The sequence below is a fragment of the Musca domestica genome, unplaced genomic scaffold (genome assembly GCF_030504385.1).
Source record: "Musca domestica strain aabys unplaced genomic scaffold, Musca_domestica.polishedcontigs.V.1.1 20, whole genome shotgun sequence".
NCBI lineage: Eukaryota > Metazoa > Arthropoda > Insecta > Diptera > Muscidae > Musca > Musca domestica.
In genome coordinates, this window is record NW_026712250.1 from 8,928,263 (window position 1) to 8,943,237 (window position 14,975).

At 36.7% G+C, this 14,975-nt stretch overlaps 1 protein-coding gene across 1 annotated transcript in view; it reads left to right on the forward strand.

The window, feature by feature from the left end:
• The window catches only part of LOC131802317 (vinculin), a 39,742-nt gene that overhangs the window by 12,091 nt on the left and 12,676 nt on the right, over positions 1–14,975 (forward strand). Inside the window, exon 2 of the mRNA XM_059122382.1 lies at positions 12,986–13,274. Coding sequence (XP_058978365.1) covers positions 13,218–13,274 — 57 coding nt within the window. The 5' untranslated portion in view covers positions 12,986–13,217. The remainder of the gene's footprint in view (positions 1–12,985; positions 13,275–14,975) is intronic.

Genomic DNA, 14,975 nt, shown 5'->3' on the forward strand with positions numbered 1-14,975 from the left:
TACCTTCCTATTTTCGGTATTTTGATGATTTTAGCTACTATATCCACCGGAATTGCTTCAAATTTGATATTTGAAGTTCCTAATAGGTACTACAGGCTGTGTCAGAAAATTATCTATGCAGCTCCAGGTCTTCGTATAGGCTCCATATAATGGTACCTTCCGATATTCGGTATTTTATCGACATTATTCACCGGAATTGTCTCAAATTTGGTATTTGAAATTCGTAATGGACACTACAGTCTATGACAGAAAATTGTCTGTGCAGATCCACATCTTCGTATAGCCCCCATATAATCGTACCTCCCGATATTCGGTATTTTAATGATTGTAGCTACATTATTCACCGGAATTGTTTCAAATTTGGTATTTGAAGTTCGTAATAGATACTACAGCCTGTGACAAAAAATTGCGTATGCAGGCCCATGTCTTCGTATAGGCCCCATATAACGGTACCTCCCGATATTCGGTATTTTGATGATTTTAGCGACACTATTCACCGGAATTCTTTCAAATTTGGACTTTGAAGTTCGTAATGGCTACTAAAACCTACGACAGAAAATTTTCCGTGCAGGTCTACGTCTTCGTATAGCCCCCATATAGCGGCATCTCCCGATCTTCAATATTTTCTTGATTTTAGCGACATTATTCACTGGAATTGTTTCAAATTTGGTATTTGAAGTTCGTAACGGATACTACAGCCTATGACAGAAAATTGTCTATGCAGATCTTCGTATACAGCCTGTGATAGAAAATTGTCTATGCAGGTCCACGTCTTCGTATAGCCCCCATATAACGGTACCTCTCGATATTCGAAATGTTGACGATTTTAGCTACATTATTCACCGGAAATATTTCAAATTTGGTCTTTGAAGTTCGTAGTGGGAACTACAGCCTGTGACAAAAAATTGCGTATGCAGGTCCATGTCTTCGTATATCCCCCATATATCAGTACCTCCCGATATTCGGTATTTTGATGATTTTAGCGACATTATTCACCCGAATTGTTTCAAATTTGGTATTTGATGTCCGTAATGGATACCACAGCCTATGACAAAAAATTGTCGGTGCAGGTCCAGGTCTTGGTATAGCCCCCACATAATGGTACCTCCCGATATTCGGTATTTCGATGATTTAAGAGACATCATCCACCGGAGTTGTTTGAAATTTTGTATTTGAAGTTCATAATAGGTACTACAACCTGTGACAGAAAATTGTCCAAGCAGGTCTACGTCTTCGTATAGCCTCCATTTAAGGGTACCTCCTGAAATTCCGTATTTTGATGATTTTAGCGACATTATTCACCGGAATTGTTTCAAATCTGGTATTTGAAGTTCGTAATGGGAACTACAATCTATGACAGAAAATTGTCTGTGCAGCCCATGTCCTCGTATAGGCCCCATATAAGTGTACCTCCCGATATTCGGTATTTTGGTGATTTTAGCGACATTATTCACCGGAATTATTTCAAATTTGGTATTTGAAGTTCGTAATGGATACTACAGCCTATGACAGAAAATTGTCTGTGTAGGCCCATGTCTTCGTATAGCCCCCATATAACGATACCTCCCTATTTTCGGTATTTTGATGATTTTAGCGTCATTTTTCATCGGAAATGTTTTAAATTTGGTATTTGAAGTTCGTAATGGATGCTATAGCCTAAGACAGAAAAATATCTGTGTAGGCCCAAGTCTTCGTGTAGACCCGGTATTTTTAAAAGTTTATAATTTTAACGATTTTTTTTTAAATTTCCAAAATCTTTCCAAACGGTGCAGGGTATTAACAAAATATGTTTTCCCCACAAGCCATGGTTGGATATTCATCTTCCTGATTTGGTCTTTCAAATTTGCCCTAATATTTCCTAAACAATCCCCTTATAGCCTTACCATTTCTTTTTCAAATTAGCTAAAACCAAACAAATACTGAAAATCCTTTCCAGCGAATTATTTTATTAGCCCAACCTCAATCTTAAAAGTCGCACAGTCATTCATGAGAATAAACATACATTGCTACCAAAAGAAATGATAAAAATCCCCAAAGAATTTGATTTCAAATCTCTTAACAACCCTCCCCACCCCGGCAAACAAACAAGGCCACACGAAGCTCCCTAAATGAAGAAATAATAACCCAATCAAAACATTTGTTTAAAACGGTGACACATTGTTAAGCCTATTGCCTATCTACCATCCACCAACTCTCCCGAGCGGCCCTCTCTCTCTCTCAAATTGGTAACAAAAATATTGTGTCTCCCCACATGACTCACCCACCCGGGAGGTTATTAATAACTTTCGGTTTTGTTTTTAGCCGATTTTGGTATTTGTTTTTCATTCACCTTTCGTCGGTTCCCTCCATATATTCCACACACCCATAAATGGAATGGTTTCACTTTCATTTATTCCTTTACCAACCCGCGCCACTATTTCTCTGCCCGAAAATTAATTTTACATGAGCTTCTCAGACAACGAACATTTTTTTTTTGTTGGCCATTTTTCGCCTTTGTTCCTCCCTTGGCGTCTTCTCTTTGTTTTTATGCAAAAAAAAAATGTGTGTTTTCCACAAAGAAGCAGATCTTTTGTTTGGATTTTCTAATGTTTCCCAAGACAAACATCCAATACCCGTAAATTGGGTGTTAGTTAAGATGTGGCCTAAATGGTAAAGAAAAACATGAAAGGAAATTACAGAATTTTATTCATTGTCTTAGCGTTCCGAACAGTGGGACAAGAGAGGGATTTGGCGAAAAATATTATTTCGAAAATTACCAGAACTTTAAAAAATAAATTTTTCAAAGCCGTTAAAATTTTCAAAAATGTTTTCAACAAATCTCTCATAATTTTGAAATAAGTTTTTCGAACTCTACTTATACTCTCCGCCATATGGCTATATCATTTGATAGGGACAAAACGTACCTCATCGAAATAACGGCTTTAGACCCTAGGTCTCTTTGAACCATATCCGTTTCAGGATATTTGGAGTCGATCTAGCAATGTTCATTCTTTCGTCCGTCTGTCAGGCTGGTGCGCACGATAACTCTCGAAGGGAGTATCCGATTTGATCTAAACTTACTACTTCGTAGTACTATTATAAAACTTAGATCGAGACCTGAGATGGGAAATATCGGCCCACCATTGGCATGTGCAAAATTTAAAGAAAATCGAACATTTATAACCAATTTTCTGCGAAATCATAAATTCCGCTAAATTCCATATTCATATCGGGAAGTACCAGAAGAAATGGGTCGGTATATACCATTTTCACACCAGACCTTGATTTAAAAAAAAATGTCATGATGTGTGTAATCTGAAGAGAACCGAATGCTTATTTCGGATTTTATGATTGTTTTGGTTTTTCGAAACTTTGAACCTTTGTGGGGGAGGTACCAGAAGAAATGGTTCGATCTCTACCATCTTTATAACAAATCTGGTGTTGATGGAAATATTGAGATGTACCAAGTCTGAATGGAATCGGATGTTAATTTCGAGTTTTAGGAGCTTCGTGGATATTCGATATTCGAGATACCAGAAGGAGTGGACCGATATATCCCATTTTCACTCCAGACCTTGATTTAAAAAAAATATCATGATGTGTGTAATTTGAAGAGAACCGGATGCTTATTTTGAATTTTACGATTGTTTTGGTTTTTCGAAACTTTGACCCTTTGTGGGGGAGGTACCAGAAAAAATGGTTCGATCTCTACCATCTTTATAACAAATCTGGTGTTGATGGAAATATTGAGATATACGAAGTTTGAATGAAATCGGATGTTAATTTCGCGTTTTAGGAGCTTCATGAATATTCGAAATTTTGACCCTTTGTGGGGGAGATAACAGAAGGAGTGGACCGATATACTCCATTTTCACATCAGACCTTGGCTTAATAAAGATATTGTGATATGTGTAATTTGAAGAGAATCGGACGCTTATTTCGGCTTTAATAATAGTTTCGGTTATTCGAAACTTTGACCCTTTGTGGGAGAGGTACCAGAAGGAATGGTCCGATCTCTGCCATCTTTATAACAGATCTGGTGTTAATGGAAATATTGAGATGTGCTAAGACTGAATGTAATCGAATGTCAATTTCGTGTTTTATGAGCTTCATGAATATTCAAAATTTTAACCCTTTGTGGAGGAAGTACCAGAAGTAATGGTCTGATCTGCACCATCTTCATAACAGATCTTGTGTTGGTAGAAATATTGAGATGTGCCAAGACTGAATGGAATCGGATGTTAATTTCGTGTTTTATGAGCATCATGGATACTGAAAATTTTGACCCTTTGTGGGAGAGGTACCAGAAGGAGTCGACTAATATATTCCATCTTCACAGCAGACCTTGAGTTAATAAAAGTATTGTGATCTGTGTAATTTGAAGATAATCGGACACTTACATCACATTTTATAAGAATTATATTTATTCAAAATTTTGGCCCTTCGTAGGGGAGGTACTTGATGGAGTGGAACGATTTGGTCCATTTTCGGCCCTGACTTAACACTTATGCAAATATTAAGATTCGCAAAGTTGAAGCAAAATCGGATCACCCTTTCTCTTGCTGTGCAGTAAATTATTTTCTTTGAAAATGTTGACATTTTGTGGGGGGAGGTACCAGAAGGAGTGGACCGATATTGCCCATCTCCGAACTCGACCTAAGTTTGACAATAATATTACGATGTGCCAAGTTTGAACCAAATCGGATACTCCCTTCGAGAGTCGTCGTTGTCGCACCAGCCAGTTAGACAGACGGTCGGACGGACGAATGGACATCGCTAGATCATCTCCAAATGTCCTGAAACGGATTAAAAATTTACTATCGTGTATAGGTTTGTCTATGTCCTCCTTTCTGTTTATTCCTCTTTTTTTTTTTGTATTCTGAAGCTCTCTAATGTATATATTTTATTCTCTTGTTTCTCTTTGTCCTATCTTGACGTTTACAAGATCAGCTGTGCGGTGTTTTTCAATGCAGCATTGTGCCAAAGCTGTTTGTGCTTTTTCCTTTTTGTATGCCTGCATTATGTTCTGTAAAGGTGGGAATACATAAAGCGCTTATCTGGCTGGCTTAAGTCATCGGCTGGCTTCTTCGGAAATGAACAAAGGAATCTAGGCCCAAAATCGAACTACGTCAACCTAAAACTCCTTTGTTTATCTACGTAGAAGCCAGCCGATGACTTAAACCAACCAAATAGGTTGACGTAGTTCGATTTTAGCCCAAGGCTCTCTTGTTCATTTCCGAAGAACCCAGACGATGACTTGAGCCAACCAAATCTGCGCTTTATGTATTTCCACCCTTATTCCTGTGTTTAAGCTTAGCCTTATTGCCCCAATATAAACTCTGTCACACTGTTCTTCTGTATAACCTTTGCATTCTATTTCGTAAACTACATTAAGGTGAGAATACATAGAACGCCTTTTTGCACTGGCTTAAGTTATTGGCTGGCTTCGTCGGAAAAGAACAAAGGAGCGTAGGGCCAAAATCGACCTAAGTCAACCTAAAATTCCTTTCTCTACGAAGAAGCCAGCCGATGACTTAAGCCAGTCAACGAAGCGTTTTTATTTTATTTTGACCTGTTTTTTTATTTTAGTCTTTTTTTTTTTTTTCTTTTTTTTTTTTTTGAAGTGCCTCCTCACTTCACTGGGTTTCCTAACAATTTCCTTTCAATTTTCTCCAAGATATTTCAGTCCTTATATTTTTTTATGCCCATGGAACCACTGTATTTCTCGAAAATATATTGCAGGACTTTAAAAAGGAATCTCCCCACCCCTCGCCACTATGAATCAGGTGTAGAAGAATAACAAATGTTTTTTATACTAATGTTCGATTATGCCATCACCACATGCAGTGGTAGTATAGCCCTAAATGGCTCTTTTCATGCCAGGGGGTCAGAAGAGATATATATGTGTGTGAGAGGGAGAGAGAGTGAGAGAAAAGGAAGGGGGGGGAATATCCCCTCACACAAGAATGACTAACTGTTATCGGGGAAAATTTCCAGCGAATCATTTTTTCCCATGACGCGGAGCTTTTAGCCCCTAAGCAACTTGGAGGGAACTTCCAAAATATACGGTGTGAGAAGGGAGACCAGAAATGATTCATTCATAATCAATGGTGCGGTAGATTTGTTCAGCTGAAAAAGAGATGAAATATTTCTCCATTTTTTTTTTTTGTTTTTTTTTTGTGTTCTCTTCTAATGAAATGCGGTTGCATGCAACACGAAATACAACTTCAGGTTTTTATACCCTCAGCCATATGACTAGAGAGGGTATATATCATTTTTTGCTAATGTTGTTATTCTAGGAACTGTCTTAGAGTTTATGAATTGTCATTTATACTCAAATGATTCAAGGAGTCTTGGGGGGGGGGGTTAAGAAATGGAAGTTGAGAAGAGAAAAGAAAATTCGCCAAAGAATAATAAATTACGGTCAACAGCTCTTACACAAAAACTAAAGGTGAGAATACATAAAGTGCTTATTTGGCTGGGTTAAGTCATCGACTGGCTTCTTCGGAAATGAACAAAGGAGCCTAGGGCCAAAATCAAACTAAGTCAACCTAAAACTCATTTTTTGTTCTACGAAGAAGCCAGCCCATGACTTAAGCCAGTCAGAAAAGCGTTTTATTTATTCTCACCTTAACCCAAATTATTCAAAAATTTCTAAATAAAATCTGGTCCGATGTGATATTTCTGCAGTGCCAGGAAGCCATGATTTAAGGTGGGAATACATAAAGTGCTTATTTGGCTGGCTTAAGTCATCGACTGGCTTCTTCGGAAATGAACAAAGGAGCCTAGGGCCTAAATCTAACTAAGTCAACCTAAAACTCAGCCAAATAAGCACTTTATGTATTCCCACCTTAAACCACGGCTTCCTGGCTCTGCAGCACCCTTATGTATTCTCACCTAAAGTTATTATAGCCCCCATAACTTGTTTATAGATAAGCAGTTTTACATGCGGCAATTTTTCTTCTTACATTCGAAAAAGCCTCTGGTGGGCATAGTTCATCCTTCTCCGTCCATTCGACCGTCCGACCTGTCTGTCTGGCTGGCTGGTGTGCGCAATAACTCTCGAAGGAAGTATCCGATTTGATCCAAACTTGGTACATTGTAGTATTATGATCAAACTTAGATCGAGTTCGAAGATGACAAATATCGGTCCAAAAAAAATCTTTTACTGCACAGAAAAAGAAAGTGTAATCCGATGTTGCTTTAACTTTGCGAATACTAATATTTTCATCAGTGCTAGGTCAGGTGCGAAAATGGACGAAATCGCACCACTCCATCAAGTACCTCCCCCACAAAGGGTCAAATTTTGGAATATTCATAAAGCGTATAAAACACGAAATTAACATCCGATTCCATTCAGACTTGCCACATCTCAATATTTCCATTAACACAAGATCTGTTATAAAGATGCTGGAGATCGGACCATTCCTTCTGGTACCTCCCCCACAAAGCGTCAAAGTTTCGAACAATTAAAAACTATTATTAAATCCGAAATAAGCATCGGGGTTCTCTTCAAATTTCACACATCTCAATATTTTTAGGAACCCAAGGTCTGGTGTGAAAATGGAATATATCGGCCCACTCCTTCTGGTACCTCCCTCTCAAAGGGTCAAAATTTTGAATAAACATTAAGTTCATAAAACACGAAAGTAACATCCGATTCCATTCAAACTCGGCAGACCCCAATATTTCCATTAACTCAAGATCTGTTATAAAGATGGTGCAGATCCGACCATTCCTTCTGGTACCTCCCCCACAAAGGGTCAAAGTTTTGAATAACCAAAACGATCATAAAATCCAAAATATGCATCCGCCTGTCTTCAAATTTCAAACATCACAATATTTTTATTAACTAAAGGTCTGGTGTGAAAATGGAATATATCGGCGAACTCCTTCTGGTACCTCCCCCACAAATGGTCAAAATTTTGAATATTTATGAAGTGTATAAAACACGAAATTAATATCCGATTCCATTCAGACTTGATATACCACAATATTTCCATAAACACAAGATCTCTTATAAATATGGTAGAGATCGGACCACTCCTTCTGGTACCTCCCCCACAAATGGTCAAAGTTTTGAATAACCAAAAACGATTATAAAATTCGAAATAAGTATCTGGTTTTCTTCATATTTCCCACATGCCATTATTTTTACTAACACAAGATCTGCTGTGAAAATGGAATATATCGGCGAACTCCTTCTTGTACCTCCCCCATAGTAGGTTTAAATTTTAGAAAAACAAAACGCGAAATGAGAACCCAACTCTCTTCAAATTTTATATATCCAAACCAAAATCTATTGTGAAGATAGATAGCTATCTGCCAACCACTTCTGGTACCTCACCTACAAAGGCTCATAATTTTCAAAACTTATATTCGATTTCCTACATATTTTGCACATACCAATATTTTTATCTGTGTACAAATAAAGTATGAAAATGGAATACTTCGGTCCGCTATATTTGTTACCTCACGCACATTTCCACATTTTCCAAAAATTTGCCCATATCTCTTATATGTTTAAAATATAGGAAGTAGTCGATATAGTCCAAATCTGGTAGGTTGTAATATTTTTATCAGTCTTGGGTCAGTTAAGAATTGCTCAATATTGGCCAACGGCTCCAACGGAACCTCGCCCATAAAGGGTCAACAGTTTGAATAATCATAACTCAAGGCTGGGCGTATATATCTGTCGACAAAACCGAATGATACAATTTTACTTGTTTCAATATTGGCATTCAAGAATCTGGTTTTGAAAATAATTTTGAAACCCTTTATACCCCTTGAAATTGAATTTTTTTTTTCATTAAAAATAATAAGTTTTCAATGCAATTAGGAAATAGTTTTTTTTTATTTTTTTTTTTTTTTTTTTTTAATTTTTAATCAAATTTCCATTTCATCCTCCCCCGTCCCCGTGGAATTTTCAGCTTAGTATTCAATTTAAATAAATTGCATAATTAATTATAAGTGCATTATTGCTGTCATGGCATGGTTGTCATTTCCAGCACCAGACATTGTAATAGTCTGCCTGGTAGCTGGCGTTGGTTGCTTGTCTTTGTCTGCACCATTTCAATTTATTTTTCACTTTCAAACAATAGTCAGATGTCGACGGCGACGTTGCTCGTAAAATATCGGAACTGCACTGCAATTGTTACAAAATTGTTTATATTTACGGTTCATACATTCCATAGCTAGCCCATATTTAGGGCTGGGCAATAGCACAAATTAATATTTGCGTACACACGGGCAAAGTAGAAAGATTTTGAGCGGGAAAAACAGATTGGGTTTTATAGAGACCCTCCTTTCTTTTTCGATGAGGGTCATACAATGGCTGGGGTCGAGAGGAGATTTGCAATTCAAAAAAGAAAAGAATTCACAAAATGTTGAGGGTTGCATTTTTATACCCTCTACCATAATATGGAGGTATATTAGGTTTATCATTCCGTTTGTAACACCTCGAAATATACATTTTAAGCCCCGCGAAAGTATATATAATCTTCATCAGCATAAAATTCTATGTCGTTTTAGCCATGTCCGGCCGTCTGTGGAAATCACTCTAGCTTCCGAACGAATTGAAGAAGGTTGGTAAAATTTTACACAAATGTATATAATGACTGCAGAACATTTGGTATCGAAAATGGCCCATGTAGGTCCACGTTTTGGTATAGTCCCCATATAATAGTACCTCCCGATATTCGGTATTTTGATGATTTTTGGCGACATTATTTATCGGAAATGTTTCAAAATTGGTATTTGTAGTCCTTAATGGATACTACAGCCTATGATAGAAAATTGTTTTTTCAGATCTACGTTTTCATATAGCCCCCATATAACGGTACCCCCCGATATTCGGTATTTTGATGATTTTAGCGACATTATTCACTGGAAATGTTTCAAATTTGGTATTTGAAGTTCGTAATGGATACTTCAACCTATGACAGAAAATTGTCATTTAATGTCCACGTTTTCATATAGCCCCCATATAATAGTACCTCCACATATTCGGCATTTTGATGATTTTAGCGACATTATTCACCGGAATTGTTTCAAATTTGGTATTTGAAGTTCGTAATGGATACTACAGCCTAAGGCAGAAAATTGTCTATGCAGGTCTACGTTTTCATATAGCCCCCATATAATAGTACCTCCCTATATTCGGTATTTTGATGATTTTTGGGGACACTATTCACCGGATTTGTTTCAAATTTGGTATTTGAAGTTCGTAATGGATACTTCAACCTATGACAGAAAAATGTTTTTTCAGGTCTACGTTTTCATATAGCCCCAATATAACGGTATCTCCCGATATTCGATATTTTGATGATTTTAGCGACATTCTTCACCGGATTTGTTTCAAATTTGGTATTTGAAGCTCGAAATGGATACTACAGCCTGTGACAGAAAATTGTCTATGCAGGCTCAGATCTTCGTATAGCCCCCATATAAGGGTACCTCCTGATATTCGGTATTTTGATGATTTTAGCGACATAATTCACCGGATTTGCTTCAAATTTGGTATTTGAAGTTCGTAATGGATACTACAGCCTAAGGCAGAAAATTGTCTTTTAATGTCCACGTTTTCATATAGCCCCCATATAACGGTACCTCCCGATATTCGGTATTTTGATGATTTTAGCTTCATTATTCACCGAAAATGTTTCAAATTTGGTATTTGAAGTTCGCAATGGATACTACAGCCTATGACAGAAAATTGTCTTTTCAGGTCTATGTTTTCATATAGCCCCCATATAACGGTACTTCCCGATATTCGGTATTTTGATGATTTTAGCGACACTATTCACCGAAAATGTTTCAAATTTGGTATTTGAAATTCGTAATGGATACTACAGGCTGAGAGAGAAAATTGTCTTTACATGTCCACGGCTTCGTATAGCCCCCATATAACGGTACCTCCCGATATTCGGTATTTTGATGATTTTAGCGACATTATTCACCGGATTTGTTTCAAATTTGGTATTTGAAGTTCGCAATGGATACTACAGCCTATGACAGAAAATTGTCTTTTCAGGTCTATGTTTTCATATAGCCCCCATATAACGGTACTTCCCGATATTCGGTATTTTGATGATTTTAGCGACACTATTCACCGAAAATGTTTCAAATTTGGTATTTGAAATTCGTAATGGATACTACAGCCTGAGACAGAAAATTGTCTTTACATGTCCACGGCTTCGTATAGCCCCCATATAACGGTACCTCCCGATATTCGGTATTTTGATGATTTTAGCGACACTATTCACCGGATTTGTTTCAAATTTGGTATTTGAAGTTCGTAATGAATACTTCAACCTCTGACAGAAAATTATCTATACAGGCCCACTTCTTCATATAGCCCCCATATAACGGTACCTCCCGATATTCGATATTTTGATGATTTTAGCGACATTATTCACCGGATTTGTTTCAAATTTGGTATTTGAAGCTCGTAATGGATACTACAGCCTATGAGAGAAAATTATCTGTACAGGCCCACGTCTTCGTATAGCCCTCATACAACGGTACCTCCCGATATTCGGTATTTTGATGATTGTAGCGATATTATTCAACGGAATTGTTTCAAATTTGGTATTTGAAGTTCATAATGGATACTACAGCCTAAGACAGAAAATTGTCTGTGCATGTCCACTACTTCGTATAGGCCCCATATAACGGCAGCTCCCTATATTCGGTATTTTGATGATTTTAGCTACATTATTCACCGATTTTTTTTCTCAAGTTTCGCATTTGAGGGGAGAACCAAATATCATCCGTAATAATTAAATTTTATTTATGACAAATTCTCTGCGTCATTGAAATTCCCAGTAGCAGCACTTCAAAGTTCGAGTGGGTGTTCTGTGTCATTCCATTGAATTAACTTGCAATGCTTGAATGTTGGTCATAGAAATGACACGGCTCTGCCCTTTATGAATGTCATTGAATGCCATGGATGGATGAATTATAGAATGGTGAGGTAATTAGGATTTATTGTTAACTGCTACATTTTTGCATCGGCTGGCTTCTTCGTAGAGGAACAAAGGAGTTTTAGGTTGACTTAGTTCGATTTTGTCCATTCGCTCCTTTGTTCTTTTGCGAAGAACCTAGCCAATGACTTAAGACAGTCAGAAAGGCGTTTTATGTTCTCTCACCTTTACCTTTATTTTTCTGAAAGTAGTTTAAAGAAGGAACCATTCATTGTTTTTTTTTTCTATAGTCTAGGTATTTCGCAAATTCGGTGCTTTATAGATTGATTGATTGTTTTTTTTTCTATCGATATTATCGGATGATTAATTAAATTCATATTTGATAATTGAAATCTATATTTCAATTGTGTGAACACTTTTTGTTAACACTGTATTTCATATGCTCCTATAAATAATAAATTGCTTTATTGAAACTAATTTAATTTGTTTCCCAAGAAAAAATAGCAAAAATAGCATTAAGTCTGCCATATAAACAAATACTTTTTTGCTAAATTTAATTTTTCACAAACAAAAAAAAAACTCGCACAACTAACAGCTGACATAATTTCTTAAATTTATACAAATTAGCAAATCACGGCGATGGAGATAATAACAACACAATGTGTGCTCTTTCCAATTAAATTTGAGAGAGAGAGGGAGATGGAACCAAAGAGAAACAGGCAAACAACATCAGTTATGTGGCAGAGCAGCATTTGTGTGGCAGACAGAGAGAGAGAAAGAAAAAATATAAAAAAAATAATGGCGTTTGTGAAAGAAAAAAACAAGATTTATAAACAAAACAAATAAACAATAACAATTCCAAATTTAAACAAAAATTGTGAAGAAAATACTAAATGCTGATCATAACGTAATGGCAAAGATGATGCAACTTCGTCTGAGAAATAAAAAAAATAAACAAAAAAATCGTAATATCAACAACAATATTGAAACTTCAAAAAAAACTGTTAGACATAAATAAATTATTTTTAACAAAAAAAAAAACTAAATCTCACCTTCAATGTTCACCCCTTGTTTTATTTTAGGAAGCCATTTTATTTTTGATTTTTTGAAGCGAAACAAAAATTCCCCCCCGAAAACACACACAAACATTGAATTCCCCCTCCTAAATTAGCCACAATATTGCCTACATTGCGAAACGAAATTTTTACACTCAACTCCGTAAACAAATTAGAATTTTAAGTAAGACATTGGATTAAGAAGAAGAAGAAGAATTACAGTTTTACGAGAGCGCGTAACTGAAGAGAGAACAACAAAATGCCAGTTTTTCACACGAAAACTATAGAAAGCATTTTAGATCCTGTTGCCCAGCAGGTAAGTTTTTAATTTTTGTAAATTATTTGTTCATTTCAAATTTAATTTGATTGAAAACAGTTTCCCTTTCCCGCTTTTTTGACTGGCTTATGTCATTGGCTGGCATCTTGGGAAAAGAACAAAGGAGTTTTAGGGTGACTTAGTTCGATTTTGGCTTTTTGCTCCTTTGTTCTTTTCCGAAGAAGCTAGCCGATGACTTTAGCCGCTCAAAAAGCATTTTATGTATTTTCACCTTAAGGTTGCAGGTACATGTCTGCGTTTTAGATAAACAATGGATTTTATTGCCGGACACAGAGCATTATGGCGACCATATACCAATTAGAAAAAAAATATTATCAATGCATTTAGAGTATTTATTGTTCGTGTTTATTTCGGGTTATCATAAATAAAGAACATAAATGTCGACTAACCTATGTTTAGTTAAGGTGAGAATACACAGAACGCTTTTTTTTTTGACTAACTTAAGTCATCGTCTGGCTTCTTCGCAAATGAGCAATGGAGCCTAGGACCAAAATCGAACTAAGTCAACCTAAAACTCTTTGCTCCTCTACAAAGAAGCCAGCCGATGACTTATGCCATTCAAAAAAGGCTTTTTATGTATTCTCCCCTTTACACTTGTGATGAGTGTAGGAGTCAAGTTCCATCCTTAACAGATCTTATTAAGAATAACATTAAAATGCGACTTTGTCCGATCAATCCTTACTACCCAGTAGCCATCTCATTAATTCATCTAAAATCCGTCAATTTTTTATTTGAATTTTTAAAAAATCTCTATTTTATTGTCTCATCCGCTGGGATATGAATTAGGGGCTGTCATTCGAACAGACCCACTGCCACTACTGTTTTATGATATACAAGATTTGCCAGTGTACCAATTATAAGCCAATCATCATTAATCACCAGAATGGCGCCCAACATAAGCACCCAAAGAGCACTTGTTAGATACATTTTGTATGTGTGATGTGTGTGTGTTTGTGTCTCCCATTGGGGCAATGAAAAATTGCCAGGGGTGTCAAATTTTAATGGAAATGTTTTAAATATCAAATAAATTTAAATTTACGAGAGAGAGAGAGAGGAAGAGAGAGAGTATTTCAAATGCATTTCGATAACAAATCAACTAATAAAAAAAGCAAGCCGATGACTTCAGCCAGTAATAAAGGTGAGAATACTTTTTTGGCTGGCCTCTTCGTAGAGGAACAAAGTAGTTTTAGGTTGACTTAGTTCGATTTTGGCCCTACGCTCCCTTGTTCTGTTCCGAAGATGCCATCCGATGACTTAACGGTGAAAATACATAAAACGCTGTTTTGACTGGCTTAAGTCATCGGCTGGCATTTTCGGAAAAGAACAAGGAAGCGTAGGGCCAAAATCGAACTAAGTCAACCTAAAACTTCTTTGTTCCTCTACGAAGTAGCCAGCCAAAAAAGCGTTTTATGTAAATCGAAGTGGACGGAAGAACAGCAACAGTAGCAGAAATGGTTCAATAAGTAAGAAAGCGACTTGATCGAAACCCCGTCGCAGTGGTCGAAAATTGGATCGTGTGCCGAACATTTCGCAATATTCCATTCGGCAAATATTGAAAAATGAACTCGGGGTAAAGCCATTGAAATTCCAAAAAGTGCAAGAACATACATCGCCACAGAAAGAGAAAGAAAATAGACTCAAAAGAGCGAAAGAGTTGCTTCGCTTGGCCGAAAGTGGTGA